General features: G+C 32.9%; 1 protein-coding gene across 1 annotated transcript; it reads right to left on the reverse strand.

Moving 5' to 3' along the window:
• Positions 1-2295: 2295 nt before the first annotated feature.
• Positions 2296-2673, reverse strand: LOC131143857 (glutaredoxin-C9-like). Its single transcript, XM_058092223.1, has one exon. The coding sequence runs from the start codon at positions 2671-2673 to the stop codon at positions 2296-2298; it is 378 nt and encodes a 125-aa protein (XP_057948206.1).
• Positions 2674-16902: the final 14229 nt, after the last annotated feature.

Raw genomic sequence — 16902 nt, forward strand, 5'->3', positions numbered from 1 at the left:
AAGAGCTGATTAGTACAGATCAAAAACTATATACTTCAACAAAATTCACAATATGAAATTTAGATTGAAGCTCTAGAAATTTTTCACCGTATGATTCTTTCAATTGATGAAAGAATTGATAGTTAAAGCAAAATATCAGTGAGAAAATCAGTAAGACTTCAGTAAACTTCGTGCAAGTAGTGAGCAAGAGAGAGCTTTGAGAATTTCAGAATGCTTGAGAGAGATTTTGAATGCTAAAATTGAATTCTTGGTATTGAATCAAGTTAACTTGGGTGTATTTATAGATGTAGAAGAGTATCTAACTTGTTCCCCAAGCTTCCTTGGAGTAGGGTCCAAGTTTTAAATAAGTTTGAGCCCCAAGCAACTTAAAATTTCAAAATATGTCTGTTGTGATTTTAAAATTTATCGCGTGACAGATGACTGGAAAAACACACTCAGTCGTCTCAATTTACACTAACAGTCGCTTGTCAACATAAGATAGTTGAATGTCATGCTTCTGTCTTCTTTCTTAGGTCCTTTAACATGGTAGTTAACTATCCATTGACAGTCAGTCGTTTTTCCACCAGTTTATTTCTTGTGTTATAACATTTTAGATTTCTCTCTTCTTTGCTTATTTAATCTTGGAATATCAATTAGTTTTTTTTTTTGAAAAATAAGTTCCAAGACTTAAAACTAAGGTATCTAAGTCTTGTTTGCTAATGAGTTTCAAAATGAACAATTATACTTGAAGTACTTACAAAGCTTGTTCTAAAAACTGATTTGACTCCTATTTGCTTTGAGTTCTCTTTGTCACTGATCTTTGATCTTTCAAACTTTTTTGAGCTTTCATTATGGATCATTTATTTGATATAGGGCTTTCCATGTTCCTTGATCCTTGTGAGCTTTCAAGATATATCATTTGAGGTCTAAGCTTCATTTGATTTGAATGTTGACATGAGCTTTCAGAATTTGTCCCTTTTATCATTTGAAATCCTTTCTGCCTTCATTAACTGAAATATCATTACTTTGAAGCAGATTAGATAGCCTTACTTTGTTATCATCAAAATTAAGAGTCGTAAGCCTAGTTAGGCCAACATGTTCGCAAGGAGTTTCATCTCCCTTTGGATGTTAAAGTTGAGTACATTATAGGATGGACATTAGATCTGACCTAAAAAACAATTAGTAGCATTTTTGTCACTAATGAAAGTTTGCATTTTGGCTTGTAATTGAGGTACAATCAATTTTTTTAAAGAATTAATTATTTAATGAATCTAATAATTTTCTTTTAGGAAAATGGTCAAGAATGGAATTACAATTCCTACTTATAATTAAGAGGATGAGTAACCCTCCTATTGAATGAGAAACTAACATTTGGCTGGAATGCGAGTATTCTACTCTCATTTACGCAAACCAAATAAGAGAATGAAAATCAGGATATTACAATTCCATTGCAACCCTATTTCCACAATTAAATAGGGTATGTTTCTCTACTATGTACTAGCATATTATGTCGATTAAATATTAAGACTTTATTATTAACCATTAAAAAGATTTCATCCAAAATGATGCTATTAGGTACACACAAAAATAAGAATCATGTCAGAATTATAATTCTGCTCCAACCCTAATTCTACTAACCGAATAATGATAATGAGCTCCTCTACTATGTACGGCCTATTCTTTAATATTACTACTATTAATTAATAGGTAAAACAAAAAAAAAAATTCATTTACCATAGTTCCACCATTCATTAATCAACATTAGTGTTACTCTATAGTAAATGAAATGAGTAAGTATTAAACAAAACAGTAATACGACAGATTAGTCCATTTTAGAGTGCTGATACCAATAAACAAAATCAAAACCCAGTACGTGATGATTAATGGAATACCATTAGTTAAGTAAAGGACGTTCCACATGACAGTGATGACATGCATCCGTTCCCCCTACCCCTCCCGTTGATCAATACATTGTACTCTTTTACATTGTACGTATGGAGTCCTATCATAACCTTATCCTGCTCTCTTTCCAAGTTGCATAACCCTCTCACTGGCCGTTTATTTTATTCATTTGTCAACCAATTCTAGAGACCGATAAAAACATAATACAACATTAATACCATTCCAAAATCAAACACAATGCATAATAAATATATATTCATAGAACTATATATAAATATTTCAAATGCCAAATAACATTACATATTTTTCTAACTTAAAAGTCTATATTATATTTGAAAAAAAAAAAAAAAAAGGATAAGTTAAAAGGAGAATGGTGTGTGAGAGAGACAATATTGGGGGTGGAGTCATGGATGATCAGAGCCAAAGAGCGCCGGCGTCCTTGAGGAGAGGGACGAGGGTGCCGTTGATGTGGGAGGACATGACGGTCTCGACGCCGCCGAGGAACTTGCCGCCGACGAAGACGGCTGGGAGGGGCTGGTGGCCGCGTCCTCCGGCTAGATGGTAGAGCAGCGCCTGCATTTCAACGGCGAGGGGAGCCTTCTGGGGGTCGAGCTCCACGATGGTAGGGCCGACGCCGAGGCCGAAGAGCAGCTGCTTCACCACGTGGCACATGCAGCAGCCGCTCATTGTGAACACCACAACCGCGTTGCCGGTCGCCAGCCGTCTCACCGCCTCCAACGCCGACTCCGGAACCGTAAGCGGAGGGTACTGATCGCCTCCGTCGATTCTCATCGCGTCCTTCGGTTCTTTCACCACCTGCATAATGCTCAGAGAGAGAGAGAGAGGAGATAAAATGGGAAGCAAAATATTATACCAAAGTGGGAGCCATTAGCCTCAAATGGGACAGCTTTAGTCCAAAGCCCAAACACCATCGCCAAAATGAGGGGATTTTGGGAAGAAAAGGACCGAAACAGAGACAACAAAGACAAAACCTGAAAACGGTTAGAGAGAGAGAGAGAGAGAGGAGAGAGAGAGAGAGAGACGTGAGTGAGGAAAGCAAAAAGGTACGGGTTTCAAAGCCTGCGAGTTTGAACGAAATGTTCCAAAAATAAGAATGCGATTAGGATGTTAGAGAGGGAAACTGCGAGGGGGCGAGAGAGAGAGAGAGAGAGAGAGAGAGAGAGAGAGAGAGAGAGTAGACTCGCACAAATGGAGAAAGAGACAATCGGCAGGAAGACTGTACCGTACGTATTGTTTTCCTTGTAGACTAAAAACTGTTTTAGTCTGCCGGAAAACTTATTTCCCTGTTCCTTACTGTGGCTAGCTAGTTTTTATTATTTCACTGTATAGTGTATGTATATCTGTACTCAGTAAATTAGGGAGTTCGATGTTACTGTCAAAAAAGTATAAAATGAAAAAAATTAAAATTAAAAATCAACAACTTGTTTCATTAATATATATATATATATATAAAGTAAAATATTAAAATTTTAATTAAAAATACTCTTTTTTTCTTTATATCAAATAAAATTTTTAAAAATATAATTTAAATAGTAAAAGTACAAATTAAAATGCAATAATATAAAAAATAAAAATTATTATAATTATTTTAATCAATATTTTCAAAATTTACTTAAAAATAACAATCGTATTCTAGATGAAAATTGAAAAATAATAAAAATATTTTGTAGTTGACTTTTATTATATTTGTTTTTTTTTTCAAATTTGTGGATATATTTATTTTAGTTTTATTTAAATTCATATAATCATTTTATTTTTATTTTAATTAAATAGTGGATAAAATGAATGATTTAATGCAAAAAAAAAAATATATATTTCTAGGTATTAAACTTTTCCACCAATAGGTTGTCAAAATAATTGAAATTCATAAATTTTGATTTTTAATTTTTTTTGCAAACAATGGAAAATCGATAATAGAAACAAAAAATCAATATCATAAACAAACTTGTTTTTGTAATTTGTTTCTTTACTATGCAAAAACTGAATAATAATAATAATAATAATAATAATAATAATAATAATAATAATAATAATAATAATAATAACAACGATACAAAAAGTCCTTTAGCTTGTGACTGAGTTCAAGTTAATTAGTCACAAACATGACAATGTGTTTCATATATAGTCTTCCAAAAAATATGCGATGAAAGTATGAATGAATTATCTCTTTGGCACTACAACAAATTGCATATTTGGGAGGAAACTTTATCTTGTAAAAAGTCATAATTTCTCCACTAAATATTGTTAGCAATTCGTCACAACATCAACACTCTCAATACAACAACTAATCTAGCCAAAATTAGTGGACAAACATTGAGGGGAGTTCCAACGTCAATAAATTTAAATTCAAACCACAATGCTACCTCAACAACTCCTTCAAACCAAGAAAATTCAAATCAGCATGACAATATATTTAAATTCACATCTGAAAACTAAGGTATAGTCCCAAGAGATGATGAATTGGATTTAAAAAATTTCTCTTAATTCCTTTTAGGACTCCTTAACCTCTTTTACTTCTTTTACTCAATTCTTGATTTCTTTGTTTGATTTGACAATCTCATAAGAACTTAATTCTTTTTATACAATCCATAACACAATTAAACAAATAATCAATCACGCCAAACTTTAAAACCAATCAATCAAATCCACAAAATATTCAATCAACACGGTTAGTTTGTTTGCAGCCCTGTAGTGAATGGAATTTTGAATCAAGCCCTGTGGTTAAATGCAATATAAAATTCAATACTCTTTCCAAAAGCTTAAACATTAAATAAACTTTCAGTTAAAGAGTCTTTGGGTGTTTCACCAATCAACGTACTCTCTTACAGTTTCCGCAAAGTATAGATTAACCAACGTACTCCCTTTTGGTTTCCATAATCCCAAAAACTAATTAAGCTTAAGTTTATTTAATATCTAATTCACGTAGTATATATGATTTAGAAACTTAAGACATCCACACAATTTATATATGCTGAAAGTAAATAGAAAGGGAAAGAGAGAGTGAGACCACAGTTTTGACGAGGTTTGGCTTATCTCCAGCCTACGTCCTCGCCTTTGGCAAACCACCAAAGGATTCACTAAACCAATTCCTTTGCCGGGTGAAACCACACCATTTACACACTCCTTTAGTAGGCTAAAGCCCGCCTCTCTAAGTGATGTTCCCTCACTCGGTCACTCCTTCAATTTGGCTAGAGCCTGCCTCTCTAAGCTACCTCATGCTTAGCCAACGATCCAAACACCTTGAATCGTCAAAAAATACTGCAAGAATGCAAAGAGTAGCTGCGTACAAGAACACTCCCAAATAGAGTAGATTAGTACAAATTCAACACTATGTACTTTGACAATTTAAATACCAATATGAAATAGAATTGAAGCTCAAGTGTAGAGATCACCAATATTCTTCTTAGATGAGGATTAGTAGTAGGAATAGATTAGGAAGATCAGCTCTTTCAGAAATTCAGCAATATCAGCTGGGTAAAGATTTGAGCAAGAGAGAACAACCGGTTTGCAAGATAGCTTTCAGCAGATTTTTCAATTCCTTGGCTTTTGGTGTAGTTTGATTTGTAAAATCATGTATTTGAGGTTTTAGGAAGAGTTTCCTTGTTCCCCACATTGCTTGGAGTGTCCCCTATGTTTTTATAACGTTTACCTTTGAAAAACTAATTTTTAGAAATTTTCTCGTTGGAGTTTAAAATTCAAATTTTCGTAGAGCCAGTCAGCTGGACAGGCAACAGGGTAAGCAATTTTCACAGGGTCAGTCAGCTAGACAGGCGGCTGAGGCCTTTCTGTTTGCCAGAAATAAATTCTATTAATTTGTCAGTCAACTAGCTTAACCACATTCCAAAATGTCAGTCGGTTGGGCTTGTCAGTCGGCTGACTATTTTTAGTTCGAACTATCAGTCGGTTGGGCAGTTATTCATTCTGATGTTTTCCTGTCAATCGGTTGAGTAAACCCAGTGTAATTTGGTCAGTCGGCTGACCAGTCCATTCTTCTGTTTTTTTCATTTTTAGTTTTTAAAATTAGTTTTTCTCTCTTACTTTGATCTTTCATAAAATGTTTTTCAAGTTGTTAAAATAGGTCTATAAGTCCATAAATATCCCCTAAAGAGCTTCAACAATATTTCAAAAGATATTTAAACATTAAAGCTATAATGACCCGAATAATAATAGTATTTAAATAATAAAGAAGAAAGGAAATGGAAATAGAAACAGAAGGAGACCGACATTGCACTTTGAGAGTAATAACTGAGGAAATTTATCAGGTCCTCATCGACGAACACAAGGGATTCGTCGACGAGGGTACAAGAGGGCCTCGTTGATGAAGACAAGTTTCGTTGACGAGAAGATACCGAGAGAGGATTTTTGGGAAATCTGAAATTCGTCGACGAAGGTGCAGGTTCGTCGACGAACTTTCTATAGGACTCATCAACAAGGTGACGTGTCATGTCGACGAATTCGACTCTATAAATTGCCCGAATTTCATTTTTAGGCTGAATTTTTGGCACAGAACCATTCCCTCTCTTCCTTCTTCAGCTTACCCCGCTTCTCTCTTTGATTTTGACCCCGTTAGTCTCCGGATCGATGATTTGAGGCCACCACAACGCTCTTGGGGAAGTTCTCTCCAAATCTGTCAGAGCGGATCGTTGGTGGAAGCAAGTTAAAATCCATCCCTGAGTTAAGGTAAGACTTTTTATGCCGAATTTGGTCTTTCCAAAGTTGAAGGAAATGATGTACTCGAATAAATACTGAAGTTTAGTTCTGGAAATTATCATTTTTAGGGTACTGCTCAGGGTTTCCTACGGGTGTAAGACCAGTTTTATAGAGGGGCTTTTTAGTTGCCAGGTAAGGGGATGAATTAAAATAGTTACTTTCCATTGAAATTACTATTATTTAATAGTAGAATAATTTTCAGAAAGCATGTGATTATATATGAGTATAATTGAGAAAATGTAAGTTTGGGAAAATACTGCAATTGTACAGGAAATGTGATTTCAAAATGGCATATACGGTTTCATTCAATTTGTGTGGCATGAATATTATTTTATATATATATATATATATATATATATATTATACCATGTTAAGTTAGATTTACAAGATAAAGCATGTTCACAAATATTTTCAGGAATAACATGATAACCATAGTAACTTATGATTTCAGAATATATGATATGTTTGGTGCAAAGCTGTAATTGATGATCGACGCAAGGCCGCAATTATTTATGTTATTTGGCGCAAGGCCGCATTTATTCATGTTTTTCAGCGCGAGGCCGTAATTATTATGTTAATATAAGATTTAGAACATGTTATTATTTGATTTATGATAAACAGTATATGTTTATGTACTATATGTTATTGAAACCCGAATGTTAGTTTAGTTTAGTTTCAGGAGCACGGTACCATAGCTTATAGATCAGATATCTATTATCAAATTGGTGCTAACCACCCCACGAGGGGGTGGGAGATGGATAATTGATGTGGCTTTCATGGTAGAGTATAGACATCCACTTGGCAATCCAGACCAAGGTGTGGCGGGCCCATCGTACTTACAAACATTTTTGACTCGGCAGTGGCCGGCCATCCATTGTTGAGTCTCGCCTTTAGGCTGCACAACCCGTCATGGTGGGTAATACATGACATCAGTTAGCTATTCATCCTGGGTAGTTTTCAGTATTATAGATTATATCAAATAATACATGATTAGTATGATTACTTTGAAGTATGAAATGATATATTTATCTAACCATATTACGATTTATGCTTTATGCTATGTGAAATGTACGGTATATATATTACAGCATAAATATTCATGTTGCCACAGCTGATTTTAATTTATCTACCCTTACTGAGAGGTGTCTCACCCTACGTTTAAATTATTTTAGGAAACCCAGAGAGACCGGCGGGTTAGGGCCTCCGCTGAAGGGTAAATTCTGATCTAGGATCAAGAGATTTTTGTTATAAGATCATAAGTTTATTTTGATATATATTTTGGAGATTGTATATATAAATACAGTATCTTTGGGAATATAGTAAACTCTGGTATTATGAATTATTAGTTGATGGTTATGATTTACATTTACTGTTGCCTAGGTTCCGCTGTGTATGACAGGTGTTCCCGCTATCCACGGGTTCGGGTTGACTATTTTATTTATTATGTTTTATTATATATTAAAATAAGCAGGTCATTACAAAAGCACTTACATAAAGACTTCTAAGACTTTGAATATTTTTTATGCTTGAGTCTTCATGCTTGTCTTTTCTTTGATCTTTCTTTTGCTTTGTTTTCTTTTGCCTTTCTTGTTTTTCTTCAAGCTTTGATATACTTTCAAGCTTTCTCTTATATACTCCAAGTTTTAAAATGTCATCTTGAAATCCATGCTTTAAGCTTCATTTTCATGCTTGATCCTTGTGGGTCCTGAAATATCATTACTCAACAAATATGTTAAGTTTCACTTGTTTGTTAGTATCAAAACAAGATGTTAAGCCTTGTTAGGCCAACAATATCCCCCTTTTTTATGATGACAAATAAGGAGCAAAAATTTGAGTAAGCCTTTAAAAAGACTCTCTCTTTCAATAATCATCATCTTCAACATATTTGTAATTTCAAGATTCATATCAACACCAATTTCAATTCAATACACTATCATGCTCATCTCATCATGTTAAGTTTAAGATCATTCAATTGTCAAATACTTCTCCCCCTTTGTCAAATACTTCTTCCCTTTTCGCTACAAAAATTTTTAAATTTTACAATCAAAATTTTTCAATATCAAGCTTAATTTTTCCATTTTTGCTCATAACTTCTCCCCTTTTTGACATCAATAAAAAAAGAGTAGGATATCAAAAATTTAATCATATTTTGAGCATATGAATATCAAACATTCATATCAAGCATATGATACCAATGAGATTTTCAATAATTCCAATTTGAACTTTTGAATTTTTAATACCAATTTAAACATTAAAGAATACTACCAATTGAAAGTTTTATGATACCAATTAAAAAAATAATTCATGATACCAATTTAAAAATAATTCATGATACCCATTTTAAAAATTAGGGAAAAATCAAGCAATGAGTCATAATACTCCCCCTGAATTTAATACATTCAGTTTTTTATATCAATTATGCTTCTTTTTTTTTTTTAAGATTATCATCCATGTTTTCAAACATTTGATTCATATCATGTATATGCTCATGGATATCACATATCAAATATCAATATTATATCAATGTCACAACATATTCATGGATATTATTATACTTGACATGCTCAAATATCAATTTATATATTCATGGATACTAATATACTTTGTAGATATTAATGCTAATGTCACATTATGCACAACTCATGAATACTAAATTATTTTAGATGCAAATTTTTCATTTATTCATGTTGATCCATCATAAGCATTAATTTCATATTCATATATCAATATCACAATTCATGCTTCAAAAATCATGCTTAATAATTTCATGCTTAGATTTTCAATACATAGTGAGCCATTAAATCATCAATCATTTTCATTGTCTTTAGAAATTTCAAGACACCAATTTCAAGATATACACATGTTGTAACGCCTCGAACCTCTAAGTGGGTCCGGAGTGCGACTAATCTATTCATTTACCTAGTAATTCACATTCTAATATCATGTACGCAGCGAAAAACATAAATATAATATCCACAAATATAATACTAGAGTTTACTATTTCTATCTATACTCCAAAATAACTATTCATCACCTTGTATCCTCATATATACCCATATCTCCAAAAACATCCAGTATTCACAACCATTCCTTTCTTATCAACCTTAAAACATAAGACATAAAACATAAAATATTTACATTCCCAAAAATATCATTAAAATGTTTATACCTTTTTTTCTTATATCTCCCAAAAATGCTATAAAACCTCGAGCTCTCTAAGCTCGATCTTGAGGAGGTCCTGAAAAAGATGCATTTATATTCGGGTGAGACATATCTCAGCAAAGGAAGAAACAGTATATTAAAACAACGTGTGGCTAACATGAGTTTATATAACAACGTAATATTTAACATTTGAAAATTGTTAACATAATTTTTGAATCATTCTTTGAAACCTAATCAATCACATGTAAAAGATTTAACCCATGAGATTACACAAGGATAGGGGTGATTACTTGCCCATACAAGTAGCACCCCTCTGCTCTGATACATTTGGCAACCCGAAGGTCACTTTTGAAGCATATCAAGGCACTCACCTTACTTAGTAAGCCCTCTAGTGTTAGATTGATCTCATACTCACACAGTTCAAACAAAGGTTTACTAGTGAAGGCCCCAAGGATTAGGAAATCTATGCTCTCATACAAGTAGGTTCCCTCTGGCCTAATGCGTTATGCAGCCTACTACTACATTTGATACTACTAGCACACTCGCCTTTCTCAGCAAGTCCTTGGGTGAAGAGTATACCCCGCCCTAGTTGTAACATATTCTATTAGCATAAATACTTCTAATATCATAATACATTATTCTTTTTGTCATTATTCAACCATTCACATCTGTTTTTGTTCATAGTTTTAATATTTCATTTCATTTCATTTCACTTTAAGTGACTCTTTCCCATTTACATTGTTCACATTTCACATTTCATTCCATTGTAATTTCATTCCATTTTCATTTCATTCACTAGTACTACAGCTACTCTTTAGCCGTCATCAATTAGTCCACATAGAAATGCACTAGAATCTGCTAACACAGCTCCTTTTGGCTGTCATTAGTTAGTCCACATAGAAATGAGCTAGAATCTGCTAACACGACTCTTTTCAGCTATCTTACATTTACATGATTGCATTAACATACACAAGCAGCATAGTTCATATCATATTTTATTCTCAACGCATTACTTACTTAGCTTGCATCTCATACATTTAACATATATTTTTATAGAACTTACATTTACTCATGCCACACAATTTAGCAATAAAATTCATACATATTCATTGTGAAATAAGCCAACTCACATTTAGCATTTGAATACTAAAAATATAATTTCCATTTCTTACATAATTTTTCAGAAAATACCTTTCACTTTCATCGGTCCATTTTCGCATATACGTATCTAATAAACAGCCCTAAGTTTGGAAAACATAATTTAAATGGTTGGCATTTTAAACTCATACCAAAACATATACACGTATATATAACATAATTTATTTTCCATTAAATTTATAAAAATTCTGGTTTAATATATATTTTTTCCCTTACCTGACTTCCTGAACTACGCCAGAAGGATCCCGAAAAATGCCTATGGCGCTCACCCGAAGCCTGAATCAAAAATCCTAGTTTTATTAAATTAACCCTAAATAAAATGCTATTTTAATATTTCCTAGGGCCATAAATTTCAAATAAATAGTTATACCCTCAAATATAACCAATTTACTTAATTGCCTAAATCTCACTCTCGCTTTGGAGTGGGGCCTAGAAAACCCAAATTGAAAATTTACTCACACCAAAATGACGACAATCGCGTCTAGGACCACGTGGTGGTGCTCGATCGTTGATTTAACGGTAGATTTAAAGATAAATTGAGAAATTAGGGAAAATTTGCCTTATCCCAAGAATGGTACCTATGTCGCTCCCACGACAAATCCGCTCCAATAGAAATTTCGGTGGTGGAGTTAGGAATCCAACGACACCTTTTGTTTCCCGATCGATTGAATATCCATCGAGAAATTGAGGAGAGAGGGAGAGGAGACAAAGGAAAGCAACGAGAGAAAATCTCAGGGGAGGTCTCTGTAGTTTGCTTTCTTAGGAAGTTTTGAAACTTCCTAAGTGTATATATTCCTATATAGTTATAATATCATTACTTATATATATCACTTATCATATATATATCAATACATATATAACTAACATATTATTTATTTAGTTAATTCAATTTAAAAATGTTTAATTAATTAGTTAATTAATTAACAAATAATCTTAATTTAATTTATTTTTTTACTATTCCTTTTATTTGTTTATTTCATTAATTAATTTAATAATATCTAACTAGTTAATTGATGAATAATATATATATATATATATATATTATTTTATTATTTATTTTTTTCCCGAGTATCATTATCATGTGCATTGTACTACGCTTTTACTTAGTTTGCTCTTGTGTTGCTCAAATATTTCATTTCAAACTTGTTTAACATTTTTTACCTTCAGTCAGTCGGCTGAGTTGTTGTCCAGTTAGCTAACCTATCCTATCTTCTTAAAGTATTTGTTCAGTCAGTCGGCTGAGCTTGTGGTCAGTCGGCTGACCTTCTTAATTTTTCTGTCAAGCTTTCTTCTACTTATGCAACAAGTTTTATTTGCTTTAGCTATTCTTTTCTTTTGATTTCATATAAACATTCAAACTTCATGTATCTTAATGCTTTCTAATTTAAGCTTTGTATGAATCATACTATGATTTTGGCCAACAATGTTATTTTTGTTTCAATAAAACTCTTTGAGATTTTCCATACAAGGCTTTTTATCTAAGTACCCATACCTTCTTGGGTCTTGATGGTTTAACAAGTGATGCTTCTTTTACTTTCCATACTTATTTTGTTTTCACACATTTCCTCTTTAATGGACATTCAAATTTAACATACCACTTTTTCTTAGATAGAAAACATGTGGTATGTGTGTAGGCATTTGAGGAGGTGCTAGCATAATCTTTAGATTCTTTTGTAAAGTATCCCATGTAAAAATTCTTTTTCCTTTTTTTTTCAACTCCATTGAATCCTATGCCTTCTTTATTTAAAGACATTTTTTGTGAGCCAATCATTTTGTCAAAAATTTTTTTTCCTTTAGTGAAATTGTAAATGATTTTGGCTTGATCCTCAATTTCTTTCTTAAGATCATAAATTTAAAAATTTTCTATATTTTTACCCTTTTCTTGGTTTTTAGTCATCTTAGTAATTTTATCCTCTAATTCATAAATGTATAAGTCTTTCTCATTTTCCATAGAGGATTTGGATCTCAAGTCTTCTACTTCCTTCATCAATTTTTCATTCTTGCTCTCTAATTTCTTGATTTTCAATTCTTTTTTCTTTTTCAACAAGATTTTTAGCTTCTAACTCTTTTATCACAACTTTATTCTTATTTTCTATTTTCATGATTTTTGAATTTTTTTCTTTTTCAACAAGTTTGAGAGATTCTAACTCTTTTATAACTCCTTCATTCTTGTTTTTCAATGATTTGTTTTGTTTAGTTACTTTGATTAGCATTTTATGTACTTTGAATAAATCATTTTGTAATTCTTCATAAGATGGCATCCTTTCATCATTGGATTCATCACTACTATAACCATTAACCGATTTGGATGAGGAGCTTCCCTCATCGCCCCAAGTCATAAAGCAAGTATAAGCAACCTCTTCGTCACTTGATTCATTATAGGAACTACTTGTACTCAAACTGTCCCAAGTAGTGGCTTCCATGGTCTTTTTCTTTTTCTTTTTAGAGTCTTTCTTAAGTAGTGGACATTCCGGTTTTATATGTCTAGCTTTGTTGCAATTATAACTTGTGGGAATTTTATTCTTTGATTTCTTTATATTGGTTTCTTCTTCATCTGATTCGGAGTTTTGGATTCTTCTTTTGAATTTGTTCTTCCTTCGTAGTATTCTTGCAAGTTTCTTAGATATGAAGACTAGTTCATCTTTATCCATCTCTTCTTCACTACTAGAGTTCTCTTTTGAAGCTTTGAAGGCTATAGATTCTTAAACTTTGATTTTACCATTCGTCTCATTTATTGACATTTCATATGTGAGGAGAAAACTTATAAGTTCATCTAAAGAGGAATTTTTCAAATTTCTTCCTTCGGTTATTGCAGTGGCTTTTGGTTCCCATATAGGTGGCAGCCCTCTAAGTATTTTTCTAATCATTTCATAAGTGGTGTATGTTTTTCCTAAGGCATTGAGTGAGTTAATTATGTGGGTGAACCTTGTGTACATGTTTGTAATTGATTCATCTGGGTTCATCTTGAAAGCTTCATACTTGCTTGTGAGCATGTCTATTCTACTATCTCTTACATCAATGGTTCCTTCAAAAGTAAATTAAAATTTATCCCAAATCTCCTTGGCTGATTTGCAAGCCATGACCCTATTGAATTCGTTAATATCTAAAGCACAATATAAAGTATTTATAGCACTTGAATTAACTTGTAGCATTTTGTGATCTAAGTCATTCACGTCCTTTTTCTCCTTAGGAACTTGTTTTCCATCTACTAGTTTAAGGGGAATTAGGTCACCATCCGTGACAACCTCCCAAGCTTTCCAATTCATAGTTCGAAGATATATTCTCATTTTTGTTTTCAAAATGTATAATTTAAACCAAAAAAGATGGGTGGCCTGGTTAAGGATTGTCCTTCTCCAAAGGAAGCTACGCCTAAGTGTACCATTAAGATCTTTACATAACTACATGTTAGGATTTGTTATAATCCCTCTCTGATACCAATTAAAAACTAAGGTGTAGCCCCAAGAGGGGGGTGAATTGGATTTAAAAAATTTTCTCTTAATTCCTTTTAAGACTCCTTAACCTCTTTTGCTTCTTTTACACAATTCTTGACTTCTTTGTTTGATTTAACAATCTCACAAGAACTTAGTTCTTTTTATACAATCCGTAACACAATTAAAAAAACAATCAATCACACCAAACTTTAAAACCAATCAATCAAATCCACAAAATATTCAATCAAGACGGTTAGTTTGTTTGCAGCCCTGTAGTGAATGAAATTTTCAATCAAGCCCCATGGTTAAATGCAATATAAAATCCAATACTCATTTCAAAAGCTTAGACATTAAATAAACTTTCAGTTAAAGAGTCTTTGGGTGTTTCACCAATCAACGTACTCCCTTACAATTTCTGCAAAATATGGATTAACCAACGTACTCCCTTTCGATTTTTGCAATCCCAAAAACTAATTAAGTTTAAGTTTATTTAATATCTAATTCACGTAGTATATATGATTTAGAAACTTAAAACATCCACGTAATTTATATATGCTAAAAGTAAAGAGCAAGGGAAAGAGAGAGCGAGAGCACGATTTTTACGAGGTTCGGCTTATCCCCAGCCTACGTCCTTACCTTTGGCAAAACACCAAAGGATTCACTAAACCAGTTCCTTTGCCGGGCGGAACAACACCGTTTACACACTCCTTTAGTAGGCTAAAACCCACCTCTCCAAGTGATGTTCCCTCACTCGGTCACTCCTTCAATTAGGCTAGAGTCTGCCTCTCTAAGCGATACCCCACGCTTAGCCAACGATCCAAACACCTTGAATCATCAAAAAATACTGCAAGAATACAAAAGAGTAGCTACATACAAGAACACTCTCAAATAAAGTAGATTAGTACAAATTCAGCACTATGTACTTCGACAATTTAAATACCAATATGAAATAGAATTGAAGCTCAAGTGTAGAGATCACCAATATTCTTCTTAGATAAGGATTAGTAGTAGGAATAGATCAGGAAGATTAGCTCTTTCAGAAATTCAGCAATATCAGTTGGGCAAAGATTTGAGCAAGAGAGAACAACCGGTTTGCAAGATAGCTTTCAGCAGATTTTTCAATTTCTTGGCTCTTAGTGTAGTTCGATTTGTAAAACCATGTATTTATAGAGGTTTTAGGAAGAGTTTCCTTGTTCCCCACATTGCTTGGAGTGTCCCCCAAGTTTTTATAATGTTTACCTTTGAAAAACTAATTTTTAGAAATTTTCCTGTTGGAGTTTGAAATTCAAATTTTCGTAGAGCCAGTCGGCTGGACAAGCGACTGGGTAGGCAATTTTCACAAGGTCAGTCGGTTGGATAGGCGGCTAAGGCCTTTCTATATGCCAGAAATAAATTCTATTAATTTATTAGTTGGCTGACTATTTTTAGTTCAAATTGTTAGTCGGCTGGGCAGTTATTCATTCTGATGTTTTCCTCTTAGTCGGCTGAGTAAACCCAGTGTAATATGGTCAGTCAGCTGACCAATCCATTCTTCTGGTTTTTTCATTTTTAGTTTTCAAAATTAGTTTTGCTCTCTTGCTTTGATCTTTAATAAAACGTTTTCCGAGTTGTTAAAATAAGTCTCTAAGTCCATAAATATCCCCTAAAGAGTTTCAATAATATTTCAAAAGATATTTAAACATTAAAGCACTTATATAAAGACTTCTAAGACTTTGAATATTCTTGGTGCTTGAGTCTTCATGCTTGTCTTTTCTTTGATCTTTCTTTTGCTTTGCTTTCTTTTGCCTCTCTTGTTTTTCTTCAAGCTTTGATATACTTTCAAACTCTCTCTCATATGCTTCAAGCTTTAAAATGTCATCTTGAAATCCATTCTTAAGCTTCATTTTTATGTTTGATCCTTGTGAGTCCTGAAATATCATTACTCAACAAATATGTTAAGTTTCACTTGTTTGTTAGCATCAAAACAAGATGTTAAGCCTTGTTAGGCCAACAACATCAAAGAAGCAAGATTCAAATTAGAATGAAGATCAAATAAGCCTCAAGATTACTCTAATGACAATAAAATCAAACCAAGAAAGGAAGATTCATATCAACACAAAGATCCATCGATATCCTAACATGAAACCATCGGCAAATACATTGCATGTTTCATACATGGACTACTTCAGAAGGAAATTGTTGATCTTACCATTGATGGTTATAACTCCGGTCTTAGACAAAGGCTAAAATTAGAAAGAATGCATCAACAACTCATCAAACAGTCGACGATTTTGACTGAAATCGTTGACGAATTCACCAAACCATTGTCGGTTTGACTATACGTTGCTGATTCAGCCACCTCAGTTGAGGATCCTCTGCTTTGAATATTCAAAAATGAGATACCAAGTGCAAAATCTAAGGAGAACATATGCAATTCATAATATCTTCTTTATTTACAACCTTACCATGTAAGTCTATTTAAAGAGCCACAACTTGTACAATCTAGTGTAGCCATTCTTTGAAATAAGATATATTATTTTTTGTCTTATTTTTTTTTTCT

This window comes from Malania oleifera, chromosome 12 (assembly GCF_029873635.1).
Source record: "Malania oleifera isolate guangnan ecotype guangnan chromosome 12, ASM2987363v1, whole genome shotgun sequence".
In the NCBI taxonomy this organism is placed as follows: Eukaryota; Viridiplantae; Streptophyta; class Magnoliopsida; order Santalales; family Ximeniaceae; genus Malania; species Malania oleifera.

What these genes read in the sequence shown, in the direction of transcription:
- LOC131143857 (XM_058092223.1), bottom strand. Translation starts at nt 2,673, where the DNA reads ATGAGAATCGACGGAGGCGATCAGTACCCTCCGCTTACGGTTCCGGAG.